Here is an 18,402-nt window from a genome sequence, read left to right as displayed (position 1 = left end):
TTTCCAGAAAATTTAATCTCTCATTTAAACTCAAGAGCCTGCTTGGCTATTCTGTTTTCACAAATGTTGGGGATTGAACCCAAGGCCTCGAAAACACTAGGCAAATGCTCTATCACTGAGCTATATCCCCAGTAATCTCCTATTTAAGATGAAGCAAAGATGCTGACTCAATGAAGCCTCAATAGAAGTTCCCCAACCTGCTTAAGGCTACTTAAGTAACCACTGACTTAAACTGGAACTTGAAGTGTGCACATTGTGACTAATAACCCTCTGCACCACCTCTATACAAACACAAGTGGAGACTAAACAAACTTCAGGAGAGACTTATATATTTTATTTCAGACAAGGGCAGAATCTGAGTCTAGACCATTACCTATTACAATCTTTTGAAGGAACTCCAGTCCCCTAATCTTTGTTGTACCTCCTAATAATAAAAAAGAAAGCATATGGACCAGAAGTCAGCTACCAATTCACTAGAGAGGTACTAGATGACCCAAATACCTAAAGGGACATTGCAGTAGCTTTTGCTATCACCATGCCAATGATATTGTTAAGACACAGGGAGAACAAAATGGCTACAGTGAGAATCACCATAAATGGCACAACTCCAAGAATACAGAGAACTATAAAGCATATGATGACACACAGTTATCAATAAATATACTATACATACAAAAAAAGATTTAAAACATTGCATGTGTTTGATACTAAAGAACATTATTAATTTTTCTGTAATAAAAATGTATGATTTTTTTAAAGTTTTAAAACAAAAATTTTAAGTTTAAAAAAACTTAGGTTTTTAGTATTGAATATATATTGTAAATAATAAAATGGCAGATATTTTATAATCATTGATAAACAAATACAATTCCATGACTGTTATAGGCAAACAAAGGATACTTGGGGAGACCACTGAACTATTTTTGTTTATGCTTCCACAATAGAGAAAAATCATTTTCAATTTTTTTAGAAAAATATATACCAAGGCAGTTTATACTACCATGTAAGGAAAGATGATTAGTATATATTACAAGTAGAATAACTTATATTGGCTCAAATAAAATCAAAATGTAGTGAGGAAATACAAATAGGTGAATCCTAAGTAGTTTTACACACCCCACTGGTAGTTTCGATTTCAAAAGTATGTCATTGTTAAGGTATGTCAAAAAGTAATTAATGTACGACCTTAAAATATACTACTGCACAAAGGATCATCTACATATCTAAGAATTCTTTTGGGGTAAAGCTAACCTTTAACAGGAAGTTTTCTTTATACAAATAAATATATTAAAAAATATTTGAAATCTATTAAGTAGTAAGCCCTGTGGTACAATGATGATGACAGAAGACTTGGATTTTGGAAGATGATTTTCTAGTTGGAGTTGAGATCCTGGTAATAGCTATTATGAAAAACTGTAAAGTATACATAAACTTTTATTTTAAACAATAATTCTGATGGAGATTGAATGTGATGAAAATAACTTATTACACATGTGCTACTCTTACTTCTGAATGCCTGGGACATCTCTTTAAAATTTTTGCTTAAGGGACTGGAGAGATGAGTCAGTGATTAAGAGCAGTGACTGCTCTTCCAGAGGGCCTGAGTTCAATTCCCAGCAACCACATGGTGGCTCACAACCATCTGTAATGGGATCTGATGCCCTCTTCCAGCATGGAGGTGTGCATGCAAATAGAGCACTTCTATGTAAAAGAAATTAATCTAAAATTTTTGCTTAAATGTTGTACTTCATAAAGTTCTTACAGCTGGTTTTCATAATGACCCACCTACCATATATAATACCTACATTACTTCATACATATTTATCAGAAGTTCATTTAATATTCAATATTTTTAGTTATGGTACTTACACTGCCATTTTGACAAGATAATTATAACAAGTATAAATACCTCTCTATCTATAGCTTAAAACAAATTTAAAAAGAAAGAATACAACAATATACCAAAATCTTTCATGCTTAAAGGCAAATAAATGTATTTGGTTCCTCTCCATGTAACATGTACTAAGGAAAAAACATGTAACATGCTGCTTTTCCAAATTGAGTTTGGAAAAGGATCTTACATAGGGGAAAAGGAACATTCTTGCTAAGCTACACAACAACCAAGTAAGGAGGGTACTGGAAGAGTGTAAGGAGGGTACTGAAAGTGTTAACATCTATTGTCTCTTTCAATGTGTCAAGCTTAAGAAGGCCTGTATTAACCTTGCACCAGAAACCTATTAAAGTCATTCAGATTTGCTACAACAGGGAGGAAGGCACAGGAGGAGGAAGAGGAGTGTTGATTGTCCTATGTTGGAGTGTAGAAGCTGCTGGCAAGAAACAATCAACAATAAAAACAGAACAATGAAGCGAAGTTCTTAGGATGCCATGCCAATCAGAAAGCCTCCAAAAAATCCTCCAGTCACTAGAACATTTTTCTTTACAAATGACACAACCTGAAAAACAGAAGATTTGATACTGAGTTATTTTACTGCAAGACGTCCTATTTATCTAAGGTCTAGTGTATACATGAATAGGCATCCAGTATGGCTCTCTTATTAATTTTTTATCTCTCTTGACTAATTCCCTTAGAATGTAAATGTGAAATAATATATCCAACATTCTGACCTAATCATTTCTTTTTGTTTATGCATTATGTGGTATGTGTGTACATGTGTGTATTTGTTGTACATACATATGTATGAAAATGTGTACATACATATGAAGGGCAAAGATTGATAGGTGTCTTCCTAGTTCACTTACATTATGTATTGAGGCAGGATCTCTTGCTGGACCTAGAGATTATGATTCTGCTAGCTAGCTTGCTCTGGTGGTTCTTGCCATAGACCTGGGACTAAAAGCAGGCCATCTCACATACCTGGCATTTACATGAGTGCTAGGAATCCAAAACTGTGGTTTTCAGACTTGCATGGCAATCACTTTACCCACTAAGCTATATCCCCAGGCCAGGCCAAATCATTTCTTGAAGTTAAGCACTTTCTAACTATGTAAGTCATTTGCACTATTACATTCCCACAACTATAAATCCATTATCCTTGCATCATTATGCAAAGTCCACAGTGTCTCTTTACTACCTCTGTATCTAGATGTCCTAGTTAACTTGACACAATCAGCCATTATCTGAGAAGAGAACCTCAATTGAAAAATTGCCTTACTTCAGTGTTTTTCTTTTTAACCTGTGGGTCACTTGGGTTGCCAAAAAGCATTGGAAAACACAGATAATTTGCATTACAATTCATAACAATAGCAAAATTACAGTTAAAAAGTAGCAGTGGAAATAATTTTATGGTTGGGGAGTCACCACAGCATGAGGAAATGTAGGAAGGTTGAGAATCACTGACCTAGATCATATTGACCTGGGCATGTTGTAGGGGACTGTCTTGATTGTCAGTTAATATAGGATGGATCACCATACTGTGCGCAGTACCATTCCCTAGATAGGTGGCCACGGTACAAGAAAGTTAGGTGAGCATAAGCTTGTTTGCCAACCAGCAAAGAACATTCTCTGTAGTTCTTGCCACATGGTCTTTGGCTAAGAATGATTGATTTCCTTGGTCAGAGGTAATGCTGTATGGGACAGAAAGCAGACAGCAAAGATCCATTTGTTTCTCTCTGTTCTCAATTTAGGATTAATGTGATTAGCTGCCTAAGTTCCTGCCTTGACTTCCCACCAATGATGGCCTGAAGCCTAGAATAAGCTGAATCAACCTCTCTTAAGTTGCTTTGGTCAGAATACTTTATTCCAGAAACAAAAATGAATCTAGGACATTGTGTCTTCTTGTCTCACTTCCACTGCACCCCTTAACTCTCCAAGACTTTCACATTTCCTCAAGCAGAGTACTACTAGAGGAAAATTAAAAAAAATTTTCACTTACATTTTCATATGTGTATCTGCAAAATATGTATATATGAGTGCACATTCATGTATGTGGATGACACATATCATCTATGGCTATTTTCACTCTATATGAGGAAGTCTGGTTGTTGTGACAGAGACTGTGACTCAGAAACTGAAAATATTTACCATCTGGCTATCTTCAGAAAAAGGCTACCAACCCATTATCTAAGCATTTCTATTAGTCATATGCAGAACAAACAGAGTTTGGCTATTTCAAAGATGAGCAGGCACAGAGATAAAATGTAATTCAAAATATTCACATTGGCAATACCCCCCACTGTGGTATCCCCACTCTTATAAGGACTTGTTAACTACAACTACTATCTTCATCTCCTTTGTACTCTCATTCAGTGACAAAGACCATCAAATATTTCAATTACTAAACTTTACAAGAGGCTGGAGAGAAATCTCAGTGGTTAAGAGCACTGGCTGTTTTTCCAGAAGACCCATGTTCAATCCCCAGCACCCACATGACAGCTCACAGCCATTGGTAACTGTAGTTCCATGGGATTTGATGCCCTCTTCTTGCCCCTACAAACACCACAGGCACATATTTGTATATATATGTATACAGATATGCAAAAAACTGATACACATAAAAATATAAAGTAAAATATATTTTTAAAATGCCTTCATGAAATTCACTAGGTAGCACATGCATGTTATCCCTGCACTCAAGAGGTTGAAGCAGGCCAGTCTGGGTTATATAATGAAACTTTGTCCCTTGCAAATTGTTTCTACAGTAATGATATTCTAAGAGTAACATACAGAAAATAGCTTTTGTCTCACTGCTCCAAGTTCTTTGTTATCATAAAGCTTTTTATACAGTTAAGATAACTATATATACTGTTCTGTACACAAAACCCTCTGTACTTTTCATATACTAAATATGAACAAAACAAGTCTTACCTCCTCAGCTTTGCTCTTGACGTCAGTTGGTATTTGCTTATTCTTACGAATCTTCAACTGCTCTTTAGCTTTTTTCATGTCTTTTTCTACTCTTTGCCAGTCAACTTTGATGTATCCAGTGTGGTTTGCCAGCTACAAATTTAACAGTAATAAAAAAGGAATGAGGAGTATGGTCTTTGGTATTTCTTTTTGTCAAGATAATTCTTAATTATCAAAAAGTCTTATGACTTACTATTTTTGGAGAAATTTCTATTTTTATGACATCTGGGAAAATGTACATACTATATTCAATATTCCATTTTTGGTAATAGAAATAAACAACTATCTTCAACTGTTGGCAATCATTTAATATATACACTGAGTTTTATAACATTTTAAGTAAAATTTAAAAATAAGATGTTAAAATGAAAGCCATAATAAGTTCAATGTAAACAAATTTTCAAGGAAATGTAGACAGAATAAAATTGATTCAAGTATGCTGTTTCTGATAAATTAGGGTTATCCATAACACCATAAATAATTAGATAAACAGTGAAGTTGTTATATAAGTCAATAAGAAAAAAAATTATCTGGAGAGATAGCTCAGTGGTTTAGAGCACTAGCTACTCTTCCAGAGGATCCAAGTTTTATTTTCAGCAACCATGTGGTGGCTCTTAACAGTATAAATGTAAAATAAAATGTGACTAGGAATTAAAATTTTTGGGCTGGAGAGATGGCTATTCTGAAGGTCCTGAGTTCAATTCCCAGCAACTGCATGGTGGCTCACAACCATTTGTAATGGGATCTGATGCCACTGAAGAAACTAGTGTACTCATGTATATAAAATAAATATAAAATAAATCTTTTTAAAAAAGAAATTAAGATTTTACTCAAATGGTTAGTAGCATTCAAAATGGCACACAAGACCAAATGTATAAACTATTTTAATGTAATATATCCAGGGCTATAATTTCTCACAATATGTTAATGGGCAAGTCGAATTTCCAAAAAGCTAGAGCAACTTAACAAACAAACCTGAAGGAGAAAGAATCCACCTCCTACAGCTGTTGCAGCCAATTTTCCAACTTTCTGGAATATGAAACCAGTGCACCTATGAAACCAAACGGATGCGACAGGCTGTCAGATACACACAAGCATGAACTTCTAACAAGGCTCATATCCTACTTACTTTGAAATGATTTAGCTCTTTCTTATTGTGTACAAAAAAAAAAAAAAAAGCCCATGCTAGCCTCTAGGCTCCTAGAGTCTCTATTCATAAGTACCCATTATATATTTCAAAGTCCATACTAGCATGCTAGCCCATTTCACCTCCACTTCTACCCCAAACCCCGCGGCTGTTTTAGTTAGCAGGTTTCTTTTCTCCCAGACCCACTTTGTTCTCTCTGTATAGACCAGGTTCGCTCCCCCACCCCCACTATTCCAACTGTTCAATGTTCTCTCCCTACCATGCCCACTTTTCTCTCCCCCTGCTATTCTTGTTTTGCAGATATCACCATGTCCAGTCTGATTCTTTTTCTCTTGGCTCCAAACTTTTTCAGATGGTCTTGGATGTTCTTCCTTTCTCTTAACCACAGTAAAAATTTCTTCCCACCTCCAACCATGAAGCAGCCATTTCAGGAGTTTACTAGGCCCCTTTCACATACTAAGAATACATGCATGTACCTTATCATGACAACTGTATCAAGCCTGTCAACAAAAAATGTATATGCAAACTATGTGGGTGCTAGGAATTGAACTCAGGACCTCAGGAAGAACGGTCAGTGCTCTTAACCACTGAACCAGCCCTCCAGACCCCAGTAAATTGATTTTTGAAATAGGTATAAAGACATGGGATTGAAGCACACCTTGTTCCATTCCCTTTTTGTATATGTTTAGACTGTTTCTACTTTCACGTATTACAAATAAAACTAGGAACATTTGTGTGAGTTTTTTATATAAGCATCTACTTTCATTTATATTGTCAACAAATAGTATGGCTGAACCATACTGCAAGTGTGGTATACAACAGCACTTGGACACAGAACACAAGTTCTGGACCATACTTGAAGGGCCCTTGCAAGGCTTGACAGTATGACAGTACCATGTTTGCCAGGCCTAGCCCTGCTAGTTTCTTTATTGCTAAGGCAGACTCCATTGCAAAACAAAACAAAATCAACCGACCAACACACCCACCCACCCACCCACCCACACCCACACCCACACACACACACACACACACACACACACACACACACACACACACACACACACACATCTTTTAAAAATGAATACTACAAAAAATGACAACTTCATGGGGGAAAACATGGAATTTAATAAAAGACAATTCTAAGTAGTAAATAAATACATATAAAAATCTTTAGTTTAACCCCTACTTGGGAAAAATGCAAACAAAATCACAATGAGAAAAACATTACCTGTAAAAGCTAACAAGAAGTTACCAGTATTGCAACAACAAATATGGTCAAGGATGTAGTGTAACAGAAACTCTTGGTCCTTGGTGGCAGTGTAAACACTTTTATGCAGCAGCCTGACATTATCTCATAAAGTTGAAGACATATCTACCCAATAACTTAGCGACTACTAGGTATAGACACCAAGGAAATATGTATCCATGCACAATAGGAAATTTGTATTAGAATTTCATATCAGCATTGTCTACATTATTTAAAAGTTAAAAAGGTCAATATCAGACATCAACTAGGAAAATATCCTATAGTATTTTTATATAATAGAATTCTAAATACAAATGACAATGAAGAAACTACAGCTTCATATGATATAGTTGAATACAGAAAACATTTTTAAAAGCAAGAGTCAAGCCAGACAGTGCTGGTATATGTCTTTAATCCCAGCACTAGGCAAGCAGAAGTAGGTAGATCTCTGTGAGTTTGGGGCCAACCTGGTCTATAGTATGATTTCTAGGACAGCCAAAACTATAGATAAATTCTGTCTCAAAAAAGCAAAAAGCAATAATCAAAAAATCCATAGTTATTGTATTTATTCACAGTTCAAAATCATATTAACTACTATAAATTATTAAAATTATGAAGAAAAGCAAAGTAACAACTCCCTAACAACTTTTAGAGTTCTGGGGGATACTAGCCATAATTTTTAGCCTCAGTGGCTGTTATATGGGAATTTATTCTCCATCTATTCCTTATAGATAGCTGTTCTATGTGCATTACAATAACATTTTCAAAAGGAGTTTCTGAGATAGATTCATTAGTCACTCACTGAATTGGCTCCAAAACATTTTATACAAATAAACAAATGAAAACTGCCACATTAACATCTGTCACAGCTAATATAAATGATTAAAATATTAATCTACTACTTGCTATGTTGCCTTGATCTAGAATCTAAATAAACTTTCTGAGCCTCAGTTTCTACAAAAGCACACAGATAGTAAAAGTACCAAGTCATTTTAAGAAGGGAATGAGATATAAACTTAAAATCATGCCTGCCTATATGCAAGAGTTTTGGCACCAAACATTCCATGGTACAGTTAAGGGGATGGTTTTTATTGAAGATATGTGTCCAGAGCAGAAAGAGGAGTAAATTACACAGTCAGCAGCCTGGACATGGCCATCTTAAGAGAGAAGAGAATAGCAGGAGATAGAGAATAGAGAAAGCAGTGAGAACAGCAAGAGCAGAGAATAGTCAGGTTATATGAAGTGTGAGTAGCTGTGGAGAGAGAAAGTATAATGTTAGGGCTTTGAAATATATAACAAGTACTTGTGAATAGGGACTTCAGGGAGCCTGAAAGCTAGCATGAACCTTATTATGCTGATATACACTAATTGAAAAGCCATACATCTCGGGAATGACTCCTTTTGACAGAAGAGAATCAATGTCACAGGTTTTAAGGAATGCTGACTTTTATCTAACCATCAGAAATCCTCTTACAGTCTAGGCTGAGCTCATTTCTGGATATTTGGAGTGTCTTTTGGAGTTGGAGGGAGGGGTGGAGTTTCCTTTGGACCTGACAGTAGCATGCATAAATATCAAATAGTACTTTAATTTGATGATTCACTACATATTGAACAATTTCAATGAAGTCAGTGTGTTTTTATTAGAGTAGACAGTTTCTATAACTATGCTACTAAATCAGGCACAAAATTGCAAATCTTTAATACCACTTACCATCCAGTAACACCACCAATTATTAGCTGGGTTGCTACACTATATTTTTCAGCTGATGGCCCAGATTCCTGCCCAAACAGCTTACGCCACCATGGTTGTTTTTTTGTTAATTCTGCAAGATCCAGTGCCTCAAATTTGCCATCAAAGTTTCCTATAAAAGAATGAAGATATGCAGTTACTGGTTGCTGAGAAAGAAGTGGACATTTTTTTTCAGTGGTATAGTCAATAATAAGGTGCCTATGTGCTAGTAAACAATCTCTCACACATGTTCCTATAAATAAGCCTAATGAAACTCAATGGGTCATCAAAAAAAAGTATAGTGAAGACAACAATTGAAGGGGATCAGAAGGAATAGGGAAGGACAAAAGTAAATATGATGAAAACACATTATGAAAGTGTATAAAAATCATAATAAAATCCATCATTGTGTATGATTAGTATATGCAAATTAAAAACAAACCTAAGAAAATAAGATTTACTTTTATAACTTACCACCATTTCTAACTAGATTAAGAGATTTTTTTTTAAAGCAAACAGGTAACTTTTAAATAGTAAATTATCTCTGAAATTCTAGTTAGGAATTTTACAAATTCTGACTAAAATAAATAATTTGAATATGGGTATTATAGTACCTTGAAAACTTAGACTTAAGTTTTCTATTGATTTTCCTCTCAAATTTAAAAACAAACTGACCTAGGGAAAAACAGTACTATTGAATAAAAGCATTCTAAATATGTATTTTTAAATTCACTTCTTTAGTAGTGTGATGGTTTGCATATGCTTGGCCAAGGCACTATTATTAGAAGGTGTGGCCTCGTTGGAAGAAGTGTGCCACTGTGGGGGTGGGTTTGGAGACCCCCCTTCTAGCTGCCTGAGGATGCCCAGTCTGTTCCTGGCTTCTTTCAGATGAAGATGTAGAACTCTTAGCTCCTCCTGCACAATGCCTGCCTGGATGCTGCCATGTTCTCGTCTTCATGATAATAGACTGAACCTCTTAACCTGTAAGCTAGCCCCAATTAAATATTATCAGTTATAAGACTTGCCTTGGTCATGGTGTTTCTTCACAGAAGTAAAACCTTAACTAAGATAAGGAGCCACCTCCAAACCAATTTCCTATATTACACAGATCTCCAGTGAATAAGTAAACAATGTGTTTACTTATCGACTGGGTACTTTTTACTAGACAATGTGTTTAATAAAAAAATTTAATTAAATGCACAGAAAAAGATAGGTACTATTTATTAATCCCATTCTGTAATCAGGAAACAAAGCTTTGACATGTAGTGCTTAGATAAGAAAGGGAAAACAAGCTAATACAATGTCTAATCCCTGGTTTGTACAAAGATCATCTTGGGTTTACCTACTATGTCCAATCCTACTTCCTTGGAAACATACTGCATTAAGATAACAGATGTTGAAAACTCATCATGTGAGACTGTTTACAAACAAAAGGCTAAGAATTGTCATTTAAAAAAATAGAAAATAGAGGCAGAATCAGAAATGATCAAGAAATTAAATGAGGGGCTGGAGAAATAAGTCAGTGGTTAAGAGCATTGACTGCTCTTCCAGAGGTCCTGAGTACAATTCCCAGCAACCACATGGTGGCTCACAACCATCTGTAATGGGATCTGATGCCCTCTTCTGGTGTGTCTGAGGACAGCTATAATGTATATTCATATACATAAAATAAATATGTTGTTTTTAAAAAGTAATTAAAGCAAAGCTGTTTAGAAGGCTTCATACATATATAATTGGAGTCCAAGAAGATTACCAAAATAGGAGAGATGTAACATTCAAGAGACATACTGATGTAACTCAAGCAAGAAATGCCAAGTTGAACTCTAGAAATAAACAAGGAAATGAAGAGTACTTGAATTAATACCCAGACTACTATCTAAATGAATGCTATTGTACAAAACAATACCTAAAGTATCTTGTAAAACTTAAAATATACATAAAATTAAGCAGGTGATTTCTAAATTATTAGCAGGCAAAAGAACAAATGATAAACTATAGAATACTCCCCTCCTAAATGTAAGGAGATTAAAAAGGCTAAGCCTGTGAGTTACACTTCTATCTGTGTTTCAATATTAAGATGTTCATTCTCTTTATAATATATTCCTTAGCAAAGAAAAAATGTCCTTTACAGATTAAGGCAGTAGTTCTCAATCTGTGGATCCAGACTCCTTTGGAGTTAAACATCAGATATCTTGCATATCAGGTATTTACATTACCATTCATAACAGTAGCAAAATTACAATTATGAAGCAGCAAAAGAGCAATTTTATGCTTGGGGTCTCTACAACATGAGAAACTGCATTTAAGGAGCATAGCACTAGGGAAGGTTGAAAACCACTGGGTTAATGAATTTTAAAATGTATATAGACAGGCAAAGGACCAAGAATAGTGTTGAAGTTACAATAGCTGTACAACAAATTGCCCCCAAAACATCATGAAAAAAAGTTATTTTGTTTATGGTCTCTGGTTTTGTGCATGTGGAATTCAATCACACTATTAAGGCTTCTCCATTATTCTGTGCTATCTGAGGCTTCAGCTAAAAAACTTACAGGACAGGGTCTGGAATAATCTAAAAAGTCTACAGTCACATAAACAGACTACTTTTCTCAGAGGCTAGAGTGGGCTTCCTTAATACCATTGAAGTTAGGTTTAAGAGGTTACTGTCTCAGTGATGGAAAGGTCCTTATTGGGATGGGAATATCAACGTCCCACTGAAAACAGACCGTACAAGAAAATTCAGTCTTCTATATGATAAACAGCCACAAAAAAAAATCTCAGGGAGAAAGTTTAAGAGTGTTCAAAACTTTCAAAAATACAGTATAATACAGAGCCACCCAAGTTAAAGGCTTCTGGTGGGGGGCAGTGAGACAGTTTCTCTGTGTAGCTCCAGAATTAACTCTGCAGACCAGGCTGGTCTCAAGCTCACAGAGATTCACCCACCTCTGCCTCCACAGTGCTGGAATTAAAGGTGATTGCCACCACTGCCTGGTTAAGTTAAAGATTCATCAAGCTACATACAGTATTCAATAAGATGTTGCATTGACCCAAGTATACACAAAATTAGTTGAATACAAGGTCTAGAAATATATTTATACATGTTATTATATCATTTTCCTAACAAGATACCCAGGTAATTCCACAGAACAAAGCAAGTCTTTTCAATAGTGTTAGAAGCACTAGATATTAATATTTTTAAAAATCATACACAATACGTACAAAATATGGCTCCAGTCAAAAGTGAGATTAAGTTGGGTATAGTGACCCGCACTTGGGAGGTTGAAATACGAGGATTGCTGAGTTTGAGGCCAGACTGGACTACACAAAATTATTTGTTGATAGTAGGTGAGGTGGGATGCATAACAATCAGAGTCCACTCATTAATACAATTTTGTTTTTGTCTATAGGCCCAGAAAAACAATGATAATTACTGTAAACACTACAATTATGTAAGACTCAAGATTTCTCAGAAATTTATAGGTATTCTGTTTAGCAATTGCATCAATCACGCGGATGGTTATGAACTTAATGAATTGACTGACTTAACGTTAGTAAAAAAAAAAAAGTAAGAAAACGAAAAGAAAAAAAAAAAAAGAAAGAAAGAAAGAAAGAAAGAAAGAGGTGCGCCACTGGGATTTTTTTAGAGTAGGCCTACTAAAAATACCCTCCTATATCTCCTACTGTTTTCAAAACCATCAATAATACAATTAGGAAAGTACCAATAAAAATTAGAATTGAAGGTGTTTGAAAGGCAGTAAGAGACAAATACACACTCCTGTCAGGAAGCCTGATCGCTTCAGCGTACAGTAACTGGATCTCCCTAGGGATACCTCGGTAGGAGCGGAGCTGAAAGGCTAGAGGAGCTAAGCAGAGATCCCAGGGCAGCTCAACTGCCAGTCTAAACATGACCTTGGCCAGGTTTCAGAACACCCTCCAGAAAAGCCTCCACGCTGCCCTATCTAGGTGCTATTTAGCTCCCAGGAGCTGGAGGAACCCAGCAGGCGATCAGCCACACCTCACTCTAGGATACAAAGGTGATTCCACCCCGCCCCTTACGCGCGAACTCAGGCCTTTACCTTGACTGTTCGCAGCCATTTCGGAGGAACTAGTATCGCGAGGATACAGCTTTAGATCACGAGATCAGGAACTGGCATTAGTCGTCCGCAGCTGGCTTCCGGCAAGTGGGGCAGATATTTCCAGTCCCTTGGCAGCGGGAGACTGTGGCCTGGCTCCATGAGACATCTTTGCTCTTCCGGAGCAGCTGCTTCAACAACTCAGCTGCAGTTCCACACTTGCGCAAAAGAATGCTTGCTACGTGTGAAAAAGCCTCTCCGCCTTGGTGGTGACAGTTTATTTCACCTTTATTTATTTTAGATTTTGCGTATTTATGTAAACAGCGAATTTAGGTTAATTCTGGCATTCATTTCAACGCTGTTTAAGTTCAGGAAAACACCTTACACGTTTTTAAAGCATTCCAACCACTTAATAATGTACCCTTGTATTATGATGACTGTTTCTTGACCCTCTTTAAATATTTTTTTAGCTTTGTATATATGGGTGTTTGCATGTACATCTTCTGTACAGCACGTGCATGCGGTACCAGAGGCCAGGACAGGGCTTTGGATCCCTTGGGACTGGGGGTGGTGATGTTGGTGATACAAATATTCAATTAGAATTGAGCACTTTATTGCCTCTTATTCTCTGTACATTTACTAGTTGTGAGTCTATTGGAAAAAGAAGATCCTTAGGTGAGGGTTGAAAGATCCCCTATTTTATTGGTATAATAGTAAGAAATTGCGCAAGCTGGAGGTGGGGGGATATTTTCTTGTGTCCATTTAGGAAAGCACTACTATTAGGTTCTTTCCTATGACTTAGGCAGCCATGGGTTTTGGGCTTAGTAACTGTTATCAGTTTTATATTGTGGTGTCAGCTTTAAATACAAACATAAAGTGATTAGTTACTCCTATACTATTTATGCCACTACTCTATCAGTGAGGCTATTTTTGCCATTCTAGCCATTATAGTAACTCACAGAATTCTTAGATTCTTTGTAAGACTGTCAATAACTTGTCTCCCCAAATAGCACACATATAGCCTTCCAGCACTATGAAATCTTGTTAGCGCCAGCTTGATTTCTCCATGTTTTATGACTGAAGTATGTTGTATCATCAGCAATAGGGTCTTAACCATCAAATTCTGTAGAACTGCCAAAAAATGGCAATAACCTATATAATGTTTGGGGGTTTATGACGCCAACAAACTCCAAAAGAAGTAACCCATTCCTGACACTGGGCTTTATATTTGTTAGCCTACAGTGTTTAGTAGAGACATTGTCACCCTATAGTAGGGGTAACTGTATTTAAATTCTTATGTATGTGTACATGTATATTTTAAAAAGCTTCTACAGTGGTAGGTTTTCATATGGCTTTTTAAAAAATACCTTTAGTGTTAATAATCACTCCCCACACTCTCTTCTCTCCCCAGCTCCCCCAACCTTACCCCACTTAACTACTTCAATTTATCCTGTTCCTTTTTCATATCAGCTGCAGTTTTTCCCTCTTCCCTTGAAATCTGCATTCCTTTGCTGGCCCCTTTCTAGTTTCTTGATCTCTATGGGTACCCCAATTTAAAACACATATCTAAAGGTTCAGAGTTAGCATTCACATATGAGAGAGAAACTGAGGTATTTGGTTTTTCTGGGTCTAGGTTACCTCACTGAGAATGATTATTTCTACCTCTATCCATTTGCCTGCAAATTTAATTTCATATTCTTTATAGAAATTTACATTGTGTAAATGTACCACACTTTCATTATCCATTCTTGATGGATGTCCAGGCTCTTTCCTGGCTATTATAAATTGAATTAATATGGATATACAAGTATCCCTATAGTGGAATGTAGAATCCTTTTAGATGTATGGCCAAGAGTGATATAACTAGGTTATATAGTAAATTTGTTTCCAGTTTTGTGAGGAGGGAGGGTGTCTTAGTTAAGGTTTCTCTTAGTGTAACAAAACACCATTACCAAAAGCAAAAGGGTCGATTTTAACTTATACTTCCATATAACAACCAACTATGGATGGAAGTTAGGACAGAAACTCAAGCAGGGCAGAAACCTGGGTACAAGAACTAAAGCAGAGATCATGGAGGAACACTGCTTACTGTCTTCATCAGCCTGTTTTCTTTTCTTTCTTTTATCATTTGTATAGCCCCTTTCATTTTTTTTAAATTGAAGAACTTTATTTAAAAAAAACAAAGATAAATGTACAAATTTTTTGAACAATTTTATTTTCAAAAACAAAGATAAATGTACAAATTTTAAGCATTTTTGCATAAAAGTATACGAATACATTTTTGTCATTGCTTGGCTTTTTTTATTTTATTATTTTTATTTTTTTAAGGTTTGATAGTGTGCATTAAGATCTTACTAGTTACAATAAGCATAAAGTACATGTAAAACAGTATGTAACCTGGAATTAGTCAAAGTTTTCTTGGTGTGTAAGGAGTAAACATAATGGTTTGTATTTTTTTCTTTTTTTTTTTGAACTTCACACAGTCCATGAGTTGTTTCTGGGGTGTTCAGAGCTTTCTGGGGTTAGTATCCAATTATCAGTGACTGCATATTATGTTGGTTCTTTTGTAACTGGGTTATATCACTCAGGATGATATTCTCTAGATGCATCCATTTTCTTAAGAATTTCATGAAGTCATTGCTTCTGATAGCTGAGTAGTACTCCATTGTGAAAATGTACCACAATTTTTGTATCCATTCATCTACAGAAGAACATCTGGGTTCTTTCCAGCTTCTGGCTATTATAAACAGGGCTGCTATGAACATTGTGGTGCATATGTCTTTGTTGTATTTTGGAGCATCTCTGGGGTATATGCCCAGAAGTGGAATAACTGGGTCTTCAGGTAGTACTATGTACAGTTTTCTGAGGAATCGCCAGACTGATTTGCAGAGTGGTTGTACCAGTTTACAACCCCACCAACAGTGGAGAAGTGTTCCTCTTTCTCCACATCCTCGCCAGCATCTGCTGTCATCTGAATTTTTGATCTTGGCCAGTCTGACTGGTGTGAGGTGGAATCTCAGGGTTGTTTTGATTTGCATTTTCCTGATGGCTAATGATATCAAGCACTTCCTTAGATTCTTCTCAGCCATTCGATATTCATCAATTGAGAACTTTTTGTTTAGCTCTGTACCCCATTTTTAATAGGGTTGTTTGATTGACTGGTGTCTAGCTTCTTGAGTTTTTTGTATACCTTGGATATTAGGCCTCTATCTGATGTGGGGTTGGTAAAGATCTTCTCGCACTGTTGGCTGCCGTTTTGTTTTCTTGATAGTGTCCTTAGCCTTACAGAAACTTTGCAATCTCATTAAGTACCATTTGTCAATCTTTGACCTTAGAGCATGAGCCATTGGTGTTCTGTTCAGGAAATTTTCTCCTGTGCCTATGTGTTCTAAGGTTTTCCCTACTTTCTGTTCTAATAGTTTCAGTGTACCTGGTTTAATGTGGAGATCTTTGATCCACTTGCACTTGAGCTTTGTACAAGGAGATAAGAAAGGGTCTATTTTCATTGTTCTGCATGCTGAGTGAGAGTTGGACCAACACCATTTGTTGAAGAGGCTGTCCTATTTCCATTGAATGTTTACAGCTCCTTTGTCAAAAATCAAGTGACCATATATGTGAGGGCTCATTTCTGGATCTTCTATTCTATTCTATTGATCTGCGTGCCTATCTTTGTACCAGTACCATGCAGTTATTAACACAATTGCCTTGTAATATAGCTTGAGGTCAGGGATGGTGATTCCCACAGATGTTTTCTTGTTGTTGAGGATGAATTTCACTATTCTAGGTCTTTTGTTATTCCAGATGAAATTTCAAATTGCTCTTTCCAATTCAATGAAGAATTGGGTTGGTATTTTGATGGGGATTGCATTGAATCTGTAGATTGCTTTTGGTAAGATGGCCATTTTTACAACGTTGATCCTTCCAATCCATGAGCATGGGAGAACTTTCCATTTTCTGAGATCTCCCTCGATTTCCTTCTTTAGCAGTTTGAAGTTCTTGTCATACAGGTCCTTCACTTGCTTAGTTAGAGTCACACCAAGGTATTTCATATTTTTTGTGACTATTGTGAAGGGTATCTTGTCCCTAATTTCTTTCTCCACATGTTTGTCCTTTGAGTAGAGGAAGACTACTGATTTGTTTGATTTAATTTTATATCTAGCTACTTTGCTGAACTTGTTTATGAACTGTAGGAGTTCTCTGGTGGAATTTGTGGGGTCACTTAAGTACACTATCATGTCATCTGCAAATAGTGATGTTTTCATTTCTTCCTTTCCAATTTGTATCCCTTTGATTTCCTTTTCCTGTCTAATTGCTCTGGTCTGGACTTCCAGTACTATTTTGAATAGGTAGGGGGAGAGTGGGCAGCCTTGTCGAGTCCCTGATTTTAGTGGGATTGCTTCAAGTTTCCCACCGTTAAGTTTGATGTTGGCTGTTGGTTGGCTGTATATTGCTTTTATTATTTTTAAGTATGGGCCTTGCATTTCTGTTCTTTCCAAGACTTTTAACATGAAGTGGTGTTGGACTTTGTCAAATGCTTTCTCAGTGTCTAGTGAGATGAACATGTGGTTTTTTTCTTTGAGTTTGTTTATATGGTGGATCATCAGCCTGTTTTCTTATACAACTCAAGACCACCTGTCCGAGGGTAGCTCTGTCTACAACTACCTAGGGCCTCCCATATTAATCATTAATAAAAAATTCCCAGCAGATTTACCACAGGCTATATGATGGAGAGTTCTTTTTTCCAACTGAGGTTTATCTTCACAAATAACTAATTTATGTTAAAAAAACAACAGCAACAGCAAATTAAAACTTAGGGCACAGGTATCCTATCTGGGTCTCCAGACCATGTGAGCAGCTGGAGAGTTCCTGTGGAGAAAGCAGGCTGGAATCTGGTGAATCCCAAAAGGGAAGTTTTCACATTTCATGGAGATTCCAGAATCTTCAGTATCTAGAGTTTCTTTGCTACAAGTACCAAGGAACAGACTTTTAGAATAGGCTAGGAATTTGAATACAATTGAAAGATCCTCCTCAGTATTCTGTTCCTTTTCTTAAGGATTCTGGATGCTCCCAGCAGGGAATGGGTTAAGCCTTAGCTCAGCCACTCTTCCCACACCAGTTTTCCTGTGCCTCCTACTACTGCCCAAAAGGAAGCAATCCTTTCAGCTCTGTTTAGTGCTGATGCTACTGCCACTCTCAGCAGATAAACTTCCAGAAAATCCTCTGCAAAATATTTAGGACTTTTCACTAAATCACAAAAGTTTTTTTTTCTTCTTAAGAGCTAAAGTTATTTTAGAGAAGAGTTAAATTTTCTTTTCACTAGTTGAATGTTTTCTAGTAATAAAAGAC

General features: G+C 36.3%; 1 protein-coding gene across 1 annotated transcript; it reads right to left on the bottom strand.

Moving 5' to 3' along the window:
• Window positions 1-312: 312 nt before the first annotated feature.
• Window positions 313-13,103, bottom strand: FUNDC2 (FUN14 domain containing 2). The gene is made up of 5 exons (XM_080909846.1): window positions 13,060-13,103; window positions 8,969-9,119; window positions 5,840-5,915; window positions 4,826-4,957; window positions 313-2,453 (listed from the first exon to the last, which is right to left on the bottom strand). The coding sequence occupies exons 1-5, from the start codon at window positions 13,076-13,078 to the stop codon at window positions 2,376-2,378; spliced, it is 456 nt and encodes a 151-aa protein (XP_080765972.1). The 5' UTR covers window positions 13,079-13,103; the 3' UTR covers window positions 313-2,375.
• Between the last annotated feature and the right edge of the window lie 5,299 nt (window positions 13,104-18,402).

The sequence above is a fragment of the Micromys minutus genome, assembly GCF_963924665.1.
Source record: "Micromys minutus genome assembly, chromosome: X".
In the NCBI taxonomy this organism is placed as follows: domain Eukaryota; kingdom Metazoa; phylum Chordata; class Mammalia; order Rodentia; family Muridae; genus Micromys; species Micromys minutus.
The sequence above is the reverse complement of the archived record's forward strand: the minus strand, read 5'-3'. Positions and strand labels throughout refer to the sequence as shown.

Bases quoted from the DNA above. Each gene is read 5' to 3' on its own strand.
- FUNDC2 (XM_080909846.1), bottom strand. The intron at 5,916-8,968 runs GTAAGTGGTATT...TTGGTTTCATAG, and splicing joins ATTGGTGGTGTTACTGGATG to GTGCACTGGTTTCATATTCC. The intron at 4,958-5,839 runs GTTTGTTTGTTA...TTAAATTTGTAG, and splicing joins GTGGATTCTTTCTCCTTCAG to CTGGCAAACCACACTGGATA.